The 20000-nt window shown below is 41.6% G+C and overlaps 1 protein-coding gene across 9 annotated transcripts in view; it reads right to left on the reverse strand.

Moving 5' to 3' along the window:
- The window catches only part of ryr2a (ryanodine receptor 2a (cardiac)), a 167446-nt gene that overhangs the window by 21267 nt on the left and 126179 nt on the right, over positions 1-20000 (reverse strand). For 5 of the 9 annotated variants that reach the window (XM_082152373.1, XM_082152372.1, XM_082152370.1 and 2 more), the window contains 22 exons: positions 19318-19452; positions 18390-18502; positions 18215-18311; positions 16536-16642; positions 16410-16461; positions 16272-16322; positions 14731-14830; positions 14563-14642; positions 13011-13087; positions 12719-12792; positions 10925-10942; positions 8550-8630; positions 7293-7381; positions 7063-7191; positions 6881-6985; positions 6690-6771; positions 4472-5778; positions 3053-3126; positions 2807-2951; positions 2630-2716; positions 1414-1638; positions 1-17 (listed from right to left, as the gene is read on the reverse strand). The exon at positions 1-17 is cut by the window's left edge and continues 114 nt beyond it. In XM_082152373.1, the coding sequence (XP_082008499.1) occupies positions 1-17; positions 1414-1638; positions 2630-2716; positions 2807-2951; positions 3053-3126; positions 4472-5778; positions 6690-6771; positions 6881-6985; positions 7063-7191; positions 7293-7381; positions 8550-8630; positions 10925-10942; positions 12719-12792; positions 13011-13087; positions 14563-14642; positions 14731-14830; positions 16272-16322; positions 16410-16461; positions 16536-16642; positions 18215-18311; positions 18390-18502; positions 19318-19452 (3245 nt within the window). The remainder of the gene's footprint in view (positions 18-1413; positions 1639-2629; positions 2717-2806; positions 2952-3052; positions 3127-4471; positions 5779-6689; positions 6772-6880; positions 6986-7062; positions 7192-7292; positions 7382-8549; positions 8631-10924; positions 10943-12718; positions 12793-13010; positions 13088-14562; positions 14643-14730; positions 14831-16271; positions 16323-16409; positions 16462-16535; positions 16643-18214; positions 18312-18389; positions 18503-19317; positions 19453-20000) is intronic. The other 4 variants (XM_082152374.1, XM_082152376.1, XM_082152375.1 and 1 more) reach the window with 1 other exon arrangement.

A 20000-nucleotide genomic window follows, 5' to 3' on the forward strand; every position in this document is an offset into this window, starting at 1 on the left:
AAGATCACCAGAGGAACCTGGAGGAGAAACACAATATGCGCCATATGAATCATCACAGCTCTGTTTTCTATTAAAGGCATTTCAGAAATAATAATTGGAGCGTTTATTAAAACGCTATTAGACTGATACTGCTGGGCATTTCATCGGTTATGTAAATCTGGCAGGTTTATTGTTTCAGTAACTGGATTTCATTAGAATTAATGAAAGTTCACCTAAAATGTGCCTTGGGAGAATAATATCAGAGTTTAAAACACTTTTAAGACCAGTGTTGTTTGTGTTGGTCATGTTATCTGTCAAACTCTACAGTATTCTGGTGCACACACAATGGGTTTTAGGTAGAGATGCACCCATATGAAACTTTTGGCCAATACCAATAACCGATTATTCTTTATATTTGAAAGCCGATAACCGATATATATTAGCCGATAAATCTAAATCCAAATTTTTATATACATTTTGAGAGCCTGATAACAAAAACAAGTCTCATCCTTAAAAGCCATGTTCTAAACACACAATTATAATATTCTTATTATAATTTTATGCAGCCGATATGACCTGCAAATGTTGAAACTGTATTTTCCTTTTTTGAAGTGATTTCAATCATATTTCAAGCAATTCAAACATCTGAAGTGTCTCAGCTGAAGGAAATAATACATTATTCATCGGCTTTAATATATCATCCAAATTTTCTTATCGGGTCGATAACGATAACATTATAATTGATCATATATCGGCCGATACTGATATGGTGGCCGATATATATGGTACGTGAATTATTGGCTGCTGTGAGCATGAAAATATCAATTTAGAAACTATTAATAAATAAATTTCAGCATTTAGGTTTGATGATGTTTTAGTTTACATTCATAGAGTAAATCTGTTTTCTGAAGCGGTGGAGAAGCACTGATCCGCTGTCTCGTACCTTTAAAGGTGCACTGTGTAATATTTAGGAGGATCTGTTGACAGAAATGCAATATCATAAACATAACTATGTTTTCAGTGGTGTATAAAGACCTTACTTAATGAAGCGTTATGTGTTTATTAGCTTAGAATGAGCCATTTCTCTCTACACACACCGCGGGTCCACTTACATCCACATGTTTCTACAGTGGCCCTGAACGGACAAACACGCTTTTCGTCACTATGTTGTTCTTCGTGCAGAGAAGCGAACTAAAGTCAGCGAATAAAACACTGACACAATGATGAACAAGTAACAATAATATTCGCAGTAACATCGTTTTACTGAATAATCAAGTAAACCTATTTTCTTCATTGATCTTTGTAAAGAAACCTCACTGTTTAACTGGCTACTCTCTGCTGTCTCAGACGACGACATCACTTCCTGTCGGCCACCGTAACTTCTGTTGGGTGCAGTTCACAACCTCACCACTAGACAATAATCACACACTGCACCTTTAAGCAGTAGTAGCCGATGATGCAGAAGAAGGAGATGACGGTGTGCAGGACGGCTAAGATGCGCAGGGTGGGCTCCATGTATCCGCTGCTCTCCTCTAGCACGAAGTGCACAGCGACGGGCCGAGAGCCGGAGCCATCCAGGGGGTTCCACCGAACGCTGGTGTCTGAGGACCCGCTGAACAACACCTCCTTCCCCTCGCTCAGGGCCGACGACGTGGACACCTTCACCAGGGACCAAACTACAGCTCAGGGCCCGCTTGCATGAAGCACCTTCAGCTTTTCCCTTCAGTATGAGACCCAGGCGTGATTTCCCCTCAGCTAAAGGGATGACTGAAGAGTGTTGCATTTAATCCCTTAAACGGTTCTCTTAGGGAAACTGTTAAGTGTTTTGCAACCCAGGTTTTGCCGTTTTAAATTCTGTTGCTGCCATGGACACGTTATTTGTTAATCAGTTTCACAGAAAACAGCATGACACGGATAAGGAAAACCAAATATGTCAAGGTGTCAAATGTCACCCTCATGTCGGTCTAAACCCATAAGACTTTCATTCATATTTAGAAACAAATAAAGATATTTGTAATATTCGCTCATCATTTCTGTCCATTTATTGAAAGACTGTCTTTCAATAAATTGTATTGCAATATTGTCCATTGCATAAAAGTAATCAATATGATTTAGGCTGTGTCGGAAGCTCAAATGCTTGAGGTTTGTTCTTGCGCGTGTCGCACACACTTTGAGCTTCCGTTAACCATATAAGATGTGCTATATGTGTTTATATGTGAAAAAACGGCAACATTTAAATTGGTTTATGATATGAAGCGGCCGATCGCGTCTCATTAGAAGACTTGGATCAAACCGTCTCACTCCGTATAACACTTAAGGTGAAGTTTTGCAAACCTTAGGTCATACTTAGGAAAATGACGGCAACACTTTATGCAACACTTATCGTTTTTTAAGAGATAACTTAAAGGGAAAATAGATACTTCAGGGAAATTCTTAGGGTGTATGACATTTCCCCTAAAGAAACCCTAAAGTAACACTGAAGAATTATTTTTTGCAACACTTGTAAGTTTAAGGGAAACCTAAGGGTGTTCTTAAGGGAAAATTACACTTAAGGTGCTTTATGCAACCGGGCACAGATACACAAACATTACAGCGGAGAAAACACTGGAAATCATTTGTGATGATGAATGTCGAAAGTAGTGCGAATTACCTTGTAAAACAGCAGAATGAAGTTGATTGCAAAGGCCACAAACAAAGCCAACATTCTCATGTTGTAGAAGTTTCGTGCAAAATAGTTCTGCAGGAGAAGAGACAGAGATACTGTGTAAAGCACACTTCCTCTTGCATGGCATTATGGGACACAAACAGGAGATGTCAGGGCTCTGACCAGCAGCTTGCGTTGGTAAGCGATGATCTTCTTCCAGAAGGCTGACTCCTGCAGATCAGGCTCATCGGCTCTGGAGTAGTGCAGTCTCACCTTACGCTTCACCGCTTCCTCCTTCTTCTTTTGTGCTTTCTCACCATTTTCCCTTCTTAGAAAGGGGACGAATCAGAACTCAGAATGCAAATATTATGATGATGACACAAACACTGTCGGCCTCAACAAACACATTTGCATGTCAGCAAGACTTACTCGGCTTTCTCAGGCACTGATTTGGTCTCCTCCACCACTTCATTGTTGTCAGTCGAGGATGAAGAGCCCTTTGTCTGACAGAACCAACAGCGGACGAGTTAATAACCCAACAGAAACATGTCATTACTGATACGGATCTGAGACAAACGGTGATTGTGATTCACCGAGAACAACATGTTCCTGGATCAACATCTTTGTGGAACAACATTTCCATCAACCAATCAGATCTGAGGGACAGGTTTATAGTGTGTCAAGTTTAAAACCAGGGTTAGGATTAGGGTTAGGTGTAGAGGTTGGGATTGGGTGAGGACTAGAACAGTACCGGTAAACTTGACAACCGCATCACCGGTCTGCCAAAACACATTTTTTGTATGTGAATGCTGTTTTACACTAATATTATGACACGAGTGAAGCACAAAGCTTTGTTTACAAAAGAAATAATAGGTAAGCAATTAAATGTTACATTCCAGCCATGGAAACCTTTGGATTCGTGCCGAATGAGAGGTCCGTCACGTGAGCCACTGTCGGCTTTGTATTATGTTTTGCGATCTGGACACCCGATTATTTTAAACTTAACAATATTTCCTTGGACATGGAATATCTTGTTTCTTTTTCCAAATCTTCACTCACGTCTCGCCCATTTTCACAGTGGATTATAAGCGTTTCTTCCTTTGGTTCACTTTTAATTTGTCCTACAGTGTTTTTTCTACTTTACCACAGTAAAATGTGAATATAATAGGCCTGATACATTTTTAGCTTTCACATCAAATTCTATTTAACACAGTTTGTGCCTGTTATTATGGTAAGACACATTAAGTTTATTTGTATAGTGCATTTCACACACGCTTGGGATTTTAGTTTTGCTCTGGCAGGACAAAATCAAACATAGCCTAAATGTCTTGACGCCGCGGGAGATAAGATTTGCTCTTCAGACCTTTAACAACAAGCGTCAGTTGCTTGGAACATCAGGAGAAAACATGAAGATATTGGAAAAGAGAATGACTGTCCCACATCCCTCTCAAAGCGTAGAGCGGTAGATATATGATGCATATTTGTTGGGAAATATAAAATGAATGTTTTTTAAATAATATGTAACTTTCGTCTATTATTTAGGTTACCAATATTTACTGATATTTATTTCAATGTTTTACAGGCTGTAGTGTGGTGTTTCACTGACGGAAGAGCTCAAATAAACATGCGTCTGGTCAATAAAATATGCTGATCCAGGAACATTGGGAACTTGGGAAAATCCCGGCGACCCATTTATGCACTAACCCCATTGAAACGGTTACATGTCAAGCCTTGGTTAGGAAATATTTTCAGACAAGAATGTTGTTTCAGGATCAATAATATATGCTGAACCAGGAACATGTCTTACTTGGCGACCCATTTATGCACTAACCCCATTAAAAGCGTTACCTGGAGTCGTCTGCGGAGCTCAGGCGAGGGTGTGTGTGGCTGTGGGACGGGCGTACTGAGCATATCCGTGATGCTGGCGTTTGGATTGTGAGGCATGAGTTTATACTGCCCTCCCTCTCTCTTCAGATCAAGGCCGAATATATCGGAGAGGACGTCGGTGTCGTCTGTGGCCGCGGTCAGATCGGCCAGGTCTTCCTCAGGGGAGGTTTTATCGATGTGCTTCTTCTCGCCCTCCTCCATCTCTCCCCTCACGTCGTCTTGAGTCGGGTCGGGCATGTTGGCCAGGAGCTCCGAGACCTTCATGGTCTTGGCGTTCTCCACCAGACTCCCTCCGAGGAAACTGTTATACGTGATCCTGAAGAATCCTCGAGCGACGCTGAAGGCGAAGTGCAGCAAACCCAGCAGAACGCTCCAATAGAAGGACACTAGCGTGGTCACCATGTCCTTCACCGTCATCTTCTTGGCTTTCTTCACCTGCTTCTTGAGGCTCTTCATGGACATCACCTTCATTAGGAGCATCACGTTGTACCGTAGAGCGAAGAGAGCCGTTCGCACGGTGGTGACGGAGAAGAAGCCCATCTCGGGACTCTCCTCCTCGGGTTTCTCTCGCTCGCTGTCTTCTTTGCTAGCCAAGCGCTCGGCGGCGTCGGACATCTGCGCCGCTAACTGCATCTCGAAGATCGTGTCTTCGCAGAAATTCACGAAGAGCTCCATCTTCTCTTTCTCACCACCTTCGTTCACCACGTCGAAGATGAACTGGCGTTTGGATTCCTTGACCTGTGGCTTCTCCCATTGGGTGCGACTGGACTCGCTAATTTCGAAGTACACGCGTTCGATGCGCTTAGCGCTGCCCATGATCTCGATTCGGCCCAGGTACGGCTGGAAATAGTTCAGCACGCTCTCGGCCAACTCTAGGAAGGTCTGGAGGCGAGAATCGTGAGGCATGTGCTCTGAGAGATTGGTTAAGAGGACGGCGACGTTGAAGCCTATGTCCTTCGCCGGCTCGTGGAAGCGTTCGACGAACTCCTCATAGTCCAAGAGCTCGTTTTCATCCGTTTCCGCACAGGAGAGCAGGAATTCTGTCTCGGATTGGGTGTAATGTTTATGGCTCTCCATGGCCTTGTGGAAATCCCTCTTGGAGATGACGCCTTTGCCATCGGGGTCGTACTCTTTGAAGGCATCCGACGACGTCAGATCTTTCAGTTTGAGGAACATGTCGAAGAACTTCAGAATCATCTCCACGTTGTTTGAGGACTCCACCAACATGTCCACCATCTGCTTTCCAATGGTGCCATTCACAACGTTTCCTAAAATTAAGGGAAGATGATTAGGGTAATTTATCTTCCTGGGGTGTGTTTCCCATACAACGCCGTAACTCGCTGCCTAACTACCATAGTACGATAGTACGAACACGTCACAATATTTCGGACCAGGCCCTTATTTAAATAATGAATACGCAGAATAAAGGGGCGGGGCCTGGTTGAGTTAGTTAGTAGTGTGTTAAACTGGTGGTTATGGTAAGGGGAGGGACATTTCCCAAACACACTCAAAGTGCTCGACCAATCACAACACACTGCTCCAGCCGACCAATCAGAGCACAGTGTGCTATTCAGAAGGAGGGGCTTCATAGAGACAGGAACTAAACGGGTGTGTTTCCAGTATAACGCCGTAACTCGCTGCTTCACTACTAAAGTACGATGGATCGTTCAATCAACTAGCGAGTCACGACTGTTTCCCGGAACCGTATTGTCGCAAATTGGTCGTTCAAACACGTTGGTTAATGATGTCACGCACGTGGTGGAGTAATAACTACTTTTAATGAATCCGCTTGAGAAATTAACGCTAGATGTGTTTCTATAAATTACGGACATGCATCTGAGGACTATTTCTCATTTTGCTTTATTTCCAGATTCAACCATAGGCTCGTTCTTACACACTAGAGCTCGTTCACACATGCGCACTCTTCAAAAACTACGCTTTAAATCTCTTGACAAACTAAAAGACGTAAATGACGTTTGTATGTATTCTAGATAACAGATATAGATTGCACTGAATGTCAGCTTGCTTATTTGGCTCAAGATCAGGATTTATTGAGTCCACAACTCTGCTGATAACAATGAAAACTTGAGACCATAGTTGGCTGACGATGCTTTTGGGAAACGCACCCCTGGTCGGGAACATTAATAACTAATCATTCAATCAAACAATGTGAACTGACCCTCCAACATGGACAAGAGCATCACAACCATGTCCTTCTGCAGATCCATGAGCTCCTTTAACAGCTCGATTTGGCTTGAATCCTGCAGCATAAATCATATCACAGTAAGTAACTCAGGGGATAACCGGGGTTCTGCGTGTCAAGCTCTCTCATTTCAAGAAGGTTTATAGAGCATCAGTGTAGATGTTTACCTGAGACAGCTTCATCTGCATATGTGCAAAAACGTGCAGGAACCCAACAACGGCGTCCCACAGGCGACTGTGAGCGAGGCTCTGCTGATTCCCTGTGCAAGGGCCCTGAAAACACACACTGGGTATTATTAAGCTGTTCCGCGAGTCCGTCCACATCGTGGGAATCAGGAGATCGCCCGTACCTGAATGTACTCTGTGAGAGTGTTGAAGACTTGTTTGGCTACATTGATTGCTTTGGAGAAATTCCGTTGGCCTTGTTCATCGATGACGTCTTTCCCAGAATAGTACCAGTAGAAATCGCTGATGGACTCCTGAGGACGAGAGCACAAACACACACACACACACACACACACACACACACGTCAGATGTGTGTTAGCGTAGCGTGATGGTGTTCACGGAGGAAGCGCTCACCTGGACTCTGAGCAGGTAATCCACCGTAGATATGATGATGTTGACCGTTGTGTTGTTACCCGTCTGCGTTCGCAGGTAGTTCTGAAAATCTGATGTATGAACACAACTATTGTCATTAACCGTTCTCTAAAAAGGGAAAGCGACATCATACTGTGCATGAATGAGGCTCGTGGATAATAACTATAGGTCACCAAATCACTGTAAATGTGGTTACTAGTAGCACCAGCAGATTTATAACGTCTACGTTTATTGATCTAATCAATTCCTGACGCACAAAATCTTGCTCTATATTTTTTCATAATCCTTTTTTTGACTCAGAAACACATCATATTATGAAAGTAAAATGTTCACTATTGTTTACAGCAGGGGTTTTCAAACTGAGGGCTAGGGGTCTGGTTAAAAACAGTATAAAAACTAACATTTGATTAAAATTTAAAATGTATTAAAATAAATTAATAAAAATTTATTTAAATAAATAAATAAATAAATATTAAATTAAAATGAATAAATTGATGATTTGATGAAATTAAATTTGATGCAAATAAAAAATAAATTAAAAAACAAAAAAACATTTGATTAAAATAAAACATTAAACATGATTTAAATAATATACATTTGATTAAAATAAATTGATAAAATTTTAAGTACATAAATAATTAAGTAAATAAATAAAACCAATTTTTTTGGGAAAATAACCAAAGTTTTATGTAAATAAACAAATACATTTGATTAAAATAAAAAAATGTGACAAATAAAAATGATTTAAATAAATAATTTTGTAAAAAAATGGATTGAAATGAATAAATGGATTAAAATAAATAAAACATTGATGTAAATAAATAATAAATAAACAAAAATATTAGATTAAAATAAAAATAAATACAGTATAATTTATTATAAATAATACTAAAATAAATAAATAATAAATACATTTGACATAAAATAAACAAAATTATTAAAATAGATAAATTAAATTTTATTTATAAAAAAAATTACATCTGAACAGTAAAGTAGAATGGAGAGTAGAAAAAAAATGCAGACGAAACATAATAGAAACTTAATATTTTCCAAATAATATTATACACGTTTATAATATTAACTTTTCACTGTATTAATTTGGTCTTTATAAATGAAAATATATCGTTGCCTTTTAAACTGGAGGATGCTTGAGGATGATCATATTTGAAGCACACTACACACACACTACACACACACACTACACACACACTACACACACAGTGCACAGGTGAGACGCACCTGAGTTGTGTCCCTCACACAGCAGCTGGAGGAAGCGGAAGAGGTCACAGGTGAACTCGTCATCTTGCATGACCTTTTCACCTGCGCGCAGCAGAGTCACACATTAGAGCCGTGTGAACACACTGACTGCGTATGAGCTCGGGTCTGCAGACGTCTGGGGTCACAGGTCACAGGTCAGATCGCGAGAGTCGCTGCAGAATCTGAACCTGCCTCATGTTTGCATCAGTGATTCTCCTGTTTATTACTGTGAGGTCATCTCAGAGGACGACACGAATGCAATAACAATATATTATGTTTATATTCTGCTGGTATCCGTCAGTATGAACGACATGAGAGATCTGATGGTGTCACCTGACCCCTGAGACGTCTGCAGACAGAGAGCATGAGGAACATGTTTGAGGAAGAGCAGCTGTGCTCTAAACACCAGTTCACATCTATAAAATAACCTCCAGAAACACAGAAATGTTGTTCTCACACGCCAACCTGAAAGTGCTTTCCTTCAGTTGAGTATCTGAGGGTTCTGTTCCCAAGCCGAGTGAGCTCCTTACATAGACAGCATGATAAGATGAAAGGAAGATGCCATTATTGTGGGTTTTTTAAGCATTGCATCTTGAAAAATATTGACATCTAAAAATATATACATCTAAAATAAAAATGCATGTCGTTCACAGATAATGCAACCTCAGAAAGCCGTAGGAAATGTTCATTAACATTAATGTAAAGTAAAAGTGTAAGGTAAAGTCTTGCTGTCTATGCAGAACGCTCAGTCCCGGGTTTGTAACAGAGTAAATGTGTGAGATGACAGAAGTGTTTGAGATCGGAGGACAAGCGCACTTTCAGCTGAGCGTCAGTGTGAGGATCAACCAGAAACTCCACGCTGGGATTATTACAAATAACTGTGAATGCAGCATGCAGATACAATGACACCACTGCATTTATGATAAGAATACATGTAAATACACAATATGAGATATCAGTTATCTGTGGTTTGGTTAGACTTCCTCTGGTCCATCATTCCCACCAGCACTAAAACGTCAAACTGAACGGATGACGAAACCAGTCAACAGAAATGCAGATGGATGATACGCTAGAAAACACGACACTGATCTCCAGAAAACATAAAAACAATCACTCTGAAAAGAACAGAAACAGCCTGACCAGAAACAAAGAAGGACAGGGGAAGAAACAGCAGGAACGACAGCACACGACAGCGACTGAACATCTCAGACCATCAGTGAGGAAGAGGAGGAGACCACCTTCATCATCATCATCATCATCATCATCATCATCCTCTCAGACCACAACACACCACAGAGACACACACACACACACACACTCCTAACCAAACACCCAGCCGCTGCGCCACTGAGAGCAGGAGGGGGAGGAGCTTACAGACGACAGCTCCGCCCACAGAGACGCACGGCTGCTTCTGATAGGCTGAGACGATCTACGGGTGTTTCTGCAACTACTGCCACTGAGGTCGCACACACGTCCTTTACTTTCACTACTCTTCAGATGCCGTGTGGAGATTTGATTGTTTAACCCTTATCCCGACCCATAAAACAATAAAAATATTACCCTAAAATTATAAGAATTATTCCTCTAAAATAATAAAAAATAGTCCTTTAAAATAATAAAATAAAACAAAATTCTGCAAAAATAATAATAATTTAAATGTAAATAAAAAAAAGTATGTACATTTTTTTCTCTAAAATAATAAAAATGCTCTAAAATAATAAAATATCCCTCTTAATATAATAAAAATATGACATAATTTTCTTTTTTTTACAAAAAATTTATATTCCTCTAATAAAATAATATTTCTCTAAAATCAGATTAGATCGAAGATTTCTTCATTTCCAATCAAGCTTTAATTCTGTCAAAAAATGTGAATAGTGTCAAAAAAATTTTTCATTTTATTTAAGCTATATAAAATGCTAGCTACTAGCTAAGTTAGCCTAAGACAGAAATGTCAGTCATTTTATTCTAAAAATATTTAAAATGGCATTTCCACCAGAGAATGAATGCTGATTCTGAGTGATGGATCCGACAGTGTTCTCCACCGCTGGACACTTAGTAGACAAATAAAATAAATGTGAAAAGTAAAATTTCTCACAAGTGCTCATAGTTGAAGAAACACCCTGAAATATGAGCTAGCTTTACATGTCAACGATGCCGTTTCCCGTGATCGGTCAGAACGAGTGTCAGTGTCTCTAACAGAACAGAACAGAAACCTGAGAGCAAAGCCGGCGCGTGATTGGCCTGCGCTCCGGCGGGGGCGGGGCTTGTGACAGGTAACGCAGGGCAGAGGGAAGGTGTTGGGCTCAGGGTCACACACAGCGAAACCACAGCGAAACGGCAGAAGGCATAATTACCACGCTCATGAGTGATGACTGAGAAAGGGGAAGACGGAGGTGCGTTAACCCAAAAAAAAGAAGAAGAAGAAAAAAAAGGAAAGAAAAAAGTGAGAGGTCATACAGGTCACAAGGTCAGTCGTTGTTGACTTTGGATTCAATCAGCACCATTCTGAACAATCACACGAACACGAGTCTAACCAGGCGTGACAACCGGGATATCTGTCCGCACTGATCACAGCCAATCAGAACACACCGTTACACGAGGACCAATGAGAGACAGAGACAGAAACCGAGCAGTCGACGGCGCCTGGTTAAGACTAGTTTAATACACAACCACAAGTGTTCACCTTAACTTACAGGCTTGAGGAAAGCGTGTCTGACTTTAGCAGAAATGAGGCTGATTGAATCCAAACCTGAGTGAATAAAGTGCAGAACTGCTTAGAGGGAATAATGAGAAATAAAGGCAAAATTCAGAGAGAAATAAAGAGTCAGAGAGAGAGAGAGAGAGAGAGAAACACTTGTGCAGGTTAAAGGAACAGTGCAGACGAACATGAACCTTCTGTCGTTCGTTTCAGTCCAAACCTGAAGGACCTTCTTTAATCAGTGGAACATGAACATGATTCACACAATATTCATGATCCTCTTTTACAGTGAAAGAAGACGCTTCTGTTGAGCTCTGAACACATGCACTGTACTGACTTCAGTCTGAGTGATTCTCATGCAAAGGGAAGATTTTAATCAGGTTTCATGTCCTTTTTGGTCTCATTTTTATTTTTAACCATTCAAATGTTTGGGATCATTACAATACTTTTATTCTTTAAGGACGCATTTAATTAATCAAAAGTGACAGTAAAGACATTTATAATGTTAAAAAAGATTCTATTTCAAATAAATGCTGTTCTTTTGAACTTTCTATTCTTAAAAAAATCTTGAAAAAACTATATATGACGGTTTCCACAAAAATATGAACTGTTTTCGGCATTGATAATAATCAAATCATCATATCAGAATGATTTGTGAAGGATCATGTGACACTGAAGACTGGAGTAATGATGCTGAACATTCAGCTTTGATCACAGGAATAAATGACACTTTACTATATATATTCACATAGAGATCCGATGATTTACATTATAATAATATTTCACTGTTTTTGCAGTATTTTTGATCAAATTAAAGCAGACTATGTGAGCAAGATCTTTTGTGTTCCACTGAGGACAGAAACTCTTGCTGGTTTGGAGCGATGTGAGTCACGTGACGGTGAGTAAACGACAGAACGTTCATCTTCGGGTGAACTATCCCTTTAAAAGTCATGTTACAACACAGCAAACATAAAGAAACCTGAAAAAGAACTCAAGGAATATAAAATCCATGCTTTGAGACTCAAATTAAATGAGGTTTGAAAATAATTGTCAGTTCACTTAAAATGGTCACATGATACATGAGCACATGTTAGGGTAGGGTGAGTGTCTCACACACACTGTTGAGTGCTCTTGTTTCTCAAGTCTGAGCATTTCTGCTTCCAAACGTCTGAAGACCATATCAAACATTCATCATCATCATACACTCGTACACAAACATAAAGAAAAGGATAAAATAATTCAGTTTGACAGAGACATCTTCAACACAAAAGTAGCATTACTGTATTTTAGAATCAATAACAACTAAATGAACAGAAAAATGGTGGAATGAACATGACGATTTCATGCTTGAAAAAATTACCCATTATATCACATGACAGAATGACACAGATCAAGCTATAATCACAGTTATTGATCATAAATCAGGTGTTTGTGTTCATATCAATCATACCTGATCCTTCCTCCGTCACCATCCCGAGACCTTCCGCTTTATTCTGCCTCTCAAACGCGTTCAGATCCAGAACACTGGAGCACAAACATCCAGCACTGACATCACAACTCATGAACTTTGCAACATGGACATGGTTATTGAACTGAACTGATCTGGATATTGTCTTCTATGGAGAACTTAAATGCGTCTCTTATTTGAGGACGTCTGCATCGCTGACTCTGTTACTGTGAAGCTGCTTCGAGACAGTCTGTCGTATGGACTATAATCAGTCACTGTTATATGTGTGTCGTACCTGCATGACTGCATGAGTCCCGCCAGACTCTGGAAAAACCCGACGTCCCGCTTGTCTTTCAGGTAGTCCAGCATTTTCTGCACAACAAAAAGCAGATCGAACACATCAGACCAGAGCTGCAAGAACCAAGCGATCCTGTGACGCACCTCTGAAGTTCAGCTTACACCAAGCTGCATAAATATGAATGTACTTTTTTATTGTATTTATGGTATATCATGCAAACTAAACTAAGCTGAAACAAACCATGGTAGCAGATACACTGCAAAATATGATGTTCTTCCTCAGTATTTCTGCCTTGTTTTCCAACACAAATATCTAAACATTCTGAATACCCCCTGTAATCAATACATGTATCCCTTAAAACTCACCTTTGATCACCAAAATTACATAGTTAAAAAAAATGTCCTTGAAAAAAAATGTGTTCATGCCTTAAAATATCTTGTAACTCGACACCCTCGCCTCATTTAGTATACACGGTTATATGAATATGCAAATGAGCCCCGCCTCCACTCACTCACTCAGCTCAGAGATCCACTGGTTGACGATCACACGTTGATCTGATTGGTTACAAGGTAGTTTGTGACGAGAAAATACTCAGCTATGGTGTCGACTTATGAATTTAGAGTAGCCAGGAACTCACCGCGCCTTCAAACTAGTCCACCTAACGTAGACAAAATAATCCAATGATATATGCACTTCAAAGGAGTCCGCACACTCCACAAAAGACGAAGAAACGACCGAAACGTTTGCCCTTTTTCTTCTTTTTTTCTCAGTAAAAGCACTTGAAATTATCTCGCTTTTTGACGTTTCTTCGTCTTTTGTGGAGTGTGCGGACTCCTTTGAAGTGCATATATCATTGGATTATGTATTTACACATGGTTTGTCTTAAAGCAGATTAAAAACACCACATACACACATAAACAACATTAAAAGCTGGATTTTCTCCACAGGGGGACTTTAAATCAAGATATATTTACTAGAGAAGCAAAACGACTGAAGATATTAAATCGTTTTCTAACAAAATAAAGTGAATTTTCTGTTTAAAACAGGAACAAATATCTGCCACTGGGGTCAGAGAAATAATCTTATTTGCAAATGGTTTAAAAAATGGATTACTACACAACTATGATTAGGTTGTGTGTCCATCAAGGCCAGCGTAATGTTTCAGTTGTTCTCATCGGGAGCGGCGTGACGAGGAGCTGAGCGTCTACTTTATCATCACCTTGTCTATGTTTTTGTGTGTTTCATTTGTATTTTTTTATTTGTATTTATTTCTCTCTCTGTTCTCTGTATTGTTGTGTTTTTAGTGATTGTGAAGCACTTTGGGCAACAGCTGTCGCATTAAATATGCTATACAAATAAATAAATTAAATGAATAAATTAAATGAAATATTTCACATTGACGTTTTTTTCCGGACGTCGAGAGTTGAGAAACGTAAAAATTTTGAGCTCATCACTGTCACTTCCCACCTAGCCGTCCAATCACAGTGGAGGAGCAGCGGGGCAAATCTCACACTGACCAATCGCCACAAAATGATGTAAAACTCTTGACCTGCTGGACTGTGGAGTTTCCCCCGTTGAGTATGGCGATTCCCAGCTTGAGCGTGGAGGCCACCATCGGCCCCATCTCTCCTGCACAACAGACACACTCCCATCAGCCCCTGATCACTGAACACATGACCAGCTGAGGGTTTCTGAGGACTGCGTGTGTGTTTCTGACCTTTGCTGGCGCTGATGGTCTGCAGAACCATCTCTGCGGCGCCGCGGTCGTGGAGTCTGGCCTGCTGATACAGCAGCTTCTGCTTCTCCATCTCTTTCTCCTGCAGACCGACGGGAGAGAGGCAGAACACAAGCTCACTGGTGAAGCTCCATAGCAGGAGACAGATGAAGTCAAGCATATGTAGTGATTCAACATTTACCAATGCAGTGGTAACACTTTACAATAAAGTTCATTAGTCAACATTAGTTAATGTATTTACTAACATGAACTAACCATGAGCAATACATTTGTTACAGTGTTTATTAATCTTTGTTAATGTTAGTTGATAATAATCCAGCTGTTCATTGTTTGTTCATATTAGTTCACAGTGCATTAACTAATGTTAACAAATACAACCTTTGATTTTAATAATGTATTAGTAAATGTTGAAATGAATATTAACTAAGATTAATAAATGCTGAAGTATTGTTCATTCTTAGTTCATGTTCACTATTGAACCTTATTGTAAAGTGTTACCAATACATTATTAGAGCATTAGTTAAAGCACTGTCATGAACAATGAAATAACACTGATGAAGATTAATAAATGCTTTAAATAAATGTTCATGTTAGCTAATGCATTAGTAATTTCACTAACTGGAACATGAACACAGAAACCATGTGACTAGTGCTCAATACACAATAAACCACTAAAGCTCTAACTGAGGAATATTTCCCCAAACTTTCTAAGCTTTAAATCACACAGTGCCACTGGAACGACAGCATGAAGTGGTCTGCTGGTGTTAGCTGGTCAAGTCTGGTTTTAAAGGGGCTTTGGGCTTTTAGCAGGCTGGGAGATCTGTTCAAACCATAGACTGTGTAAAACACTGGGCGTAGTGTGTGTGGCGTCACCCGGAGTGTTTCTGAAGAGCGTTTCTGAAGCCGGAGCCGGTCGTCGCCATCTTGGCAGCGTCACTCCCGGATAAACGACAATGTGCAGCGAGGCGGATTAGCTGAGGTGACGTGACGCTAACAGACAGCAGACAAACGGCTAGTAGTGACATCAGCGGCAATTCAACTGTCACTCAAGTGGCCACGCCCTTAATTGTGCAGAACTTTAAGGCTTAATATAATTTAAATGGATGAGTCATAAAGGGCAAAATAAGCTTTATAGACCAAAACCACTTTTTGCACCAGACTGTAAACGTGTTTTTCTGCTGTAAAGTTGGCCATTTTAACATGGGGGTTTATGGGATTGAGTCTCTAGTGGCCAGTGGATGAACTGAAGTTTAAGTCTCTTCAGTGTCGGATTCGAGAGAGAGAGGGGAAGGTTACCGCTTAGTTTAAACCAGCTAAGACCAGCTGAAACCACCTTAGACTGGTTTCAGCTGGTCTCCCTCAGCTAATATTCCACCTGATCATTTACATAAATCAAACGAAATCAAGCCCAAACCCAGTTTCCAGTCTAAAGTGGTTTCAGCTGGATTCAGGGCTTCATTCATTGGGTCGTGTGATTTGAACAGGATCGGCCTTCAGAAAGTGTTGCACATTCAGACACGTACCTCAAAACTCTTCACCTCCTCCTCATCCTCTTCCTCTTCATCATGACAGCTCTGTGAGTGGTTCATCAAACAGCACATTAATCTGAGCAGAAGCACTTATGAAGCATGTTCTTCAGAGCAGGTCTGGACTAGTCTTACCTTGGCCATGATGTCAGCGTACGCCATGTAGAGATGATCCTCCTCTAGTTTACTGCAACAGAGGGATGTGGCATGAGCTAATCTTAGTGGTTTGGACTGTGTATTAATATGAGGAAGGAAACCCACCATTTCTCGGTCAGTGCGGTTCTGCTGAAGAGTTGTATGAGCTGGTGTAACGGGTCGATGTGTTTGATCATCTCGTCCTCCTCTGACGGCTCCTCTCCGCCTGGTTTCTGAAACACCAAACAGCCTCAGACACGCAAACACACAACACAACGACCAACAACCAGTCCATCACACGCAACACACAACACAACCAGTCCTTCACACCCAACACACAACAGAACGACCAACAACACAACCAGTCCATCACACGTGAACACACAACACAACGACCAACAACACAACCAGTCCATCACACGCGAACACACAACACAACACAACACAACGACCAACAACACAACCAGTCCATCACACGCGAACACACAACACAACCAGTCCATCACACGCGAACACACAACACAACCAGTCCTTCACACCCAACACACAACACAACACAACGACCAACAACACAACCAGTCCATCACACGCGAACACACAACACAACCAGTCCTTCACACCCAACACACAACACAACACAACGACCAACAACACAACCAGTCCATCACACGCGAACACACAACACAACCAGTCCTTCACACCCAACACACAACACAACACAATGTCCAACAGCACAACCAGTCCATCACACGCGAACACACAACACAACCAGTCCATCACACGCGAACACACAACACAACCAGTCCATCACACGCGAACACAAAACACAACGACCAACAACCAGTCCATCACACGCGAACACACAACACAACCAGTCCATCACACGCGAACACAAAACACAACCAGTCCATCACACGCGAACACAAAACACAACGACCAACAACCAGTCCATCACACGCAAACACACAACACAACCAGTCCATCACACGCGAACACACAACACAACCAGTCCATCACACGCGAACACACAACACAACCAGTCCATCACACGCGAACACACAACACAACCAGTCCATCACACGCGAACACAAAACACAACCAGTCCATCACACGCGAACACACAACACAACGACCAACAACCAGTCCATCACACGCAAACACACAACACAACCAGTCCATCACACGCAAACACACAACACAACCAGTCCATCACACGCGAACACACAACACAACCAGTCCTTCACACCCAACACACAACACAACACAACGACCAACAACACAACCAGTCCATCACACGCGAACACACAACACAACCAGTCCATCACACGCGAACACACAACACAACCAGTCCATCACACGCGAACACACAACACAACGACCAACAACACAACCAGTCCATCACACGCGAACACACAACACAACCAGTCCTTCACACCCAACACACAACACAACACAACGACCAACAACACAACCAGTCCATCACACGCGAACACACAACACAACCAGTCCATCACACGCGAACACACAACACAACCAGTCCATCACACGCGAACACACAACACAACCAGTCCATCACACGCAAACACACAACACAACCAGTCCATCACACGCGAACACACAACACAACCAGTCCATCACACCCAACACACAACACAACCAGTCCATCACACGCGAACACACAACACAACGACCAACAGCACTGGTGTCCATCTACAGTCCAGCCACATGAGCCAGAAAGGAAAACACTGAAAGCTCTTCCTGTGCAGATCTAAAGCCGTGGGATGTTGTGTGTGATTGCTACATACGGCCAAATCCTCGATCAGCTTGTCCTCGAAATAGTGTTCTTCCGTCTCGATCCAGGACTTCTCATAACCCTGGAGGAACAGGTTTACGGCTCGGTGCCTGAGAACCAGAGAATCAGAGTGTGATTGAGGGATCTGAGAGATGGAGCAGTGGAGGAGGAGGACAGAAGATGTTCACCTGGGCAGGTTGTAGAGAGGAGCCATCCTGAAACAGGCCACGACGGCTCTCTTCCTCTGCTTGGACAGAAGCTTGTGCCACACGGCCTTCTTACTGCGCTGAGGGTGTTCCACCTGCTCAAACACCACATCAGCCATCATCACACACACTACATGACCTGATCTGAGCGACCACACTATTGTCTTCTCTACAGCAGGATCTGAATGATGAAGTTGGCATTATTGATTCTGTGATTTTCCAGGTTATTGCTGTACTGTATGAAGTGCTGCAGAGATAAAGCTGATCTACCGAGTCTCACCTGTAAGCTTCAAAACGATGAGCTCATTTACATATGACCCACCCCTGCATTTACATATCGACAACACCTGTATTATTGTATTGTTATATATTGTATTGACAACTCATCAATTAAATATTTACTGTCGTATATTCTGCATAATTGGACGTTTTTAAATAAACTGACAAAAAACTACTCAAGTGTTAGTGCTGGACGATATGATGATATACTGTATATAACACTGATATGAGTGATCACATGGATTTAGACCTATATTGTATTTATATGAAGTGTTCACAGGCTAATGTGCTGCATGTATTTCCCCGGTGTTGAAATCAGGCTCATATAAATGTGAGGAAACAGGATTCCTGCATGTCAGTCTCCATGATCACTGGATCTTTGGTGAGTTGTGAGGAACTCTATATCGAGTCCAAGCTTAAGTTTAAACTGATAATCGATCGTTTTACTGGCGTTTCCTCAATTAAATCCAGTCACTCTCAGCTCTTCCTCAGTGTGTTCCCGCGGGAAACTGACGGCAATGCATATCCTCAATTCATTATTCAGAAACTGCCTTGATGAATGACACTGTGATCAGCCAATCATAAGAGAGCTCATTTGCATGTAGATAGATTTAAAGCGCTGGAGTTTCACCTGGTCGAGGTGGAAGAGCACGTGTGCGATGTTCAGCACTCGATCCACGGTCTTCTCGGGGTCCGACGAGTCCTCACTGCGGTTCGGCATGTCCTTATACAGCGCCATCTGCCAACGTATCGCAGGATCCTCCAGCTGCAGAAACACACACACACACACCACTGATGAAGAGGAAGATGCAGAAACACACACACACACCACTGATGAAGAGGAAGATGCAGAAACACACACACACACACACCACTGATGAAGAGGAAGATGCAGAAACACACACACACACGCACACCACTGATGAAGAGGAAGATGCAGAAACACACACACACACCACTGATGAAGAGGAAGATGCAGAAACACACACACACACACACCACTGATGAAGAGGAAGATGCAGAAACACACACACACACCACTGATGAAGAGGAAGATGCAGAAACACACACACACACACCACTGATGAAGAGGAAGATGCAGAAACACACACACACACACCACTGATGAAGAGGAAGATGCAGAAACACACACACACACACCACTGATGAAGAGGAAGATGCAGAAACACACACACACACCACTGATGAAGAGGAAGATACAGAAACACACACACACACCACTGATGAACAGGAAGATGCAGAAACACACACACACACTACTGATGAAGAGGAAGATGCAGAAACACACACACA

The sequence above is a fragment of the Leuciscus leuciscus genome (genome assembly GCF_965113295.1).
Source record: "Leuciscus leuciscus genome assembly, chromosome: 21".
Taxonomy (NCBI): domain Eukaryota; kingdom Metazoa; phylum Chordata; class Actinopteri; order Cypriniformes; family Leuciscidae; genus Leuciscus; species Leuciscus leuciscus.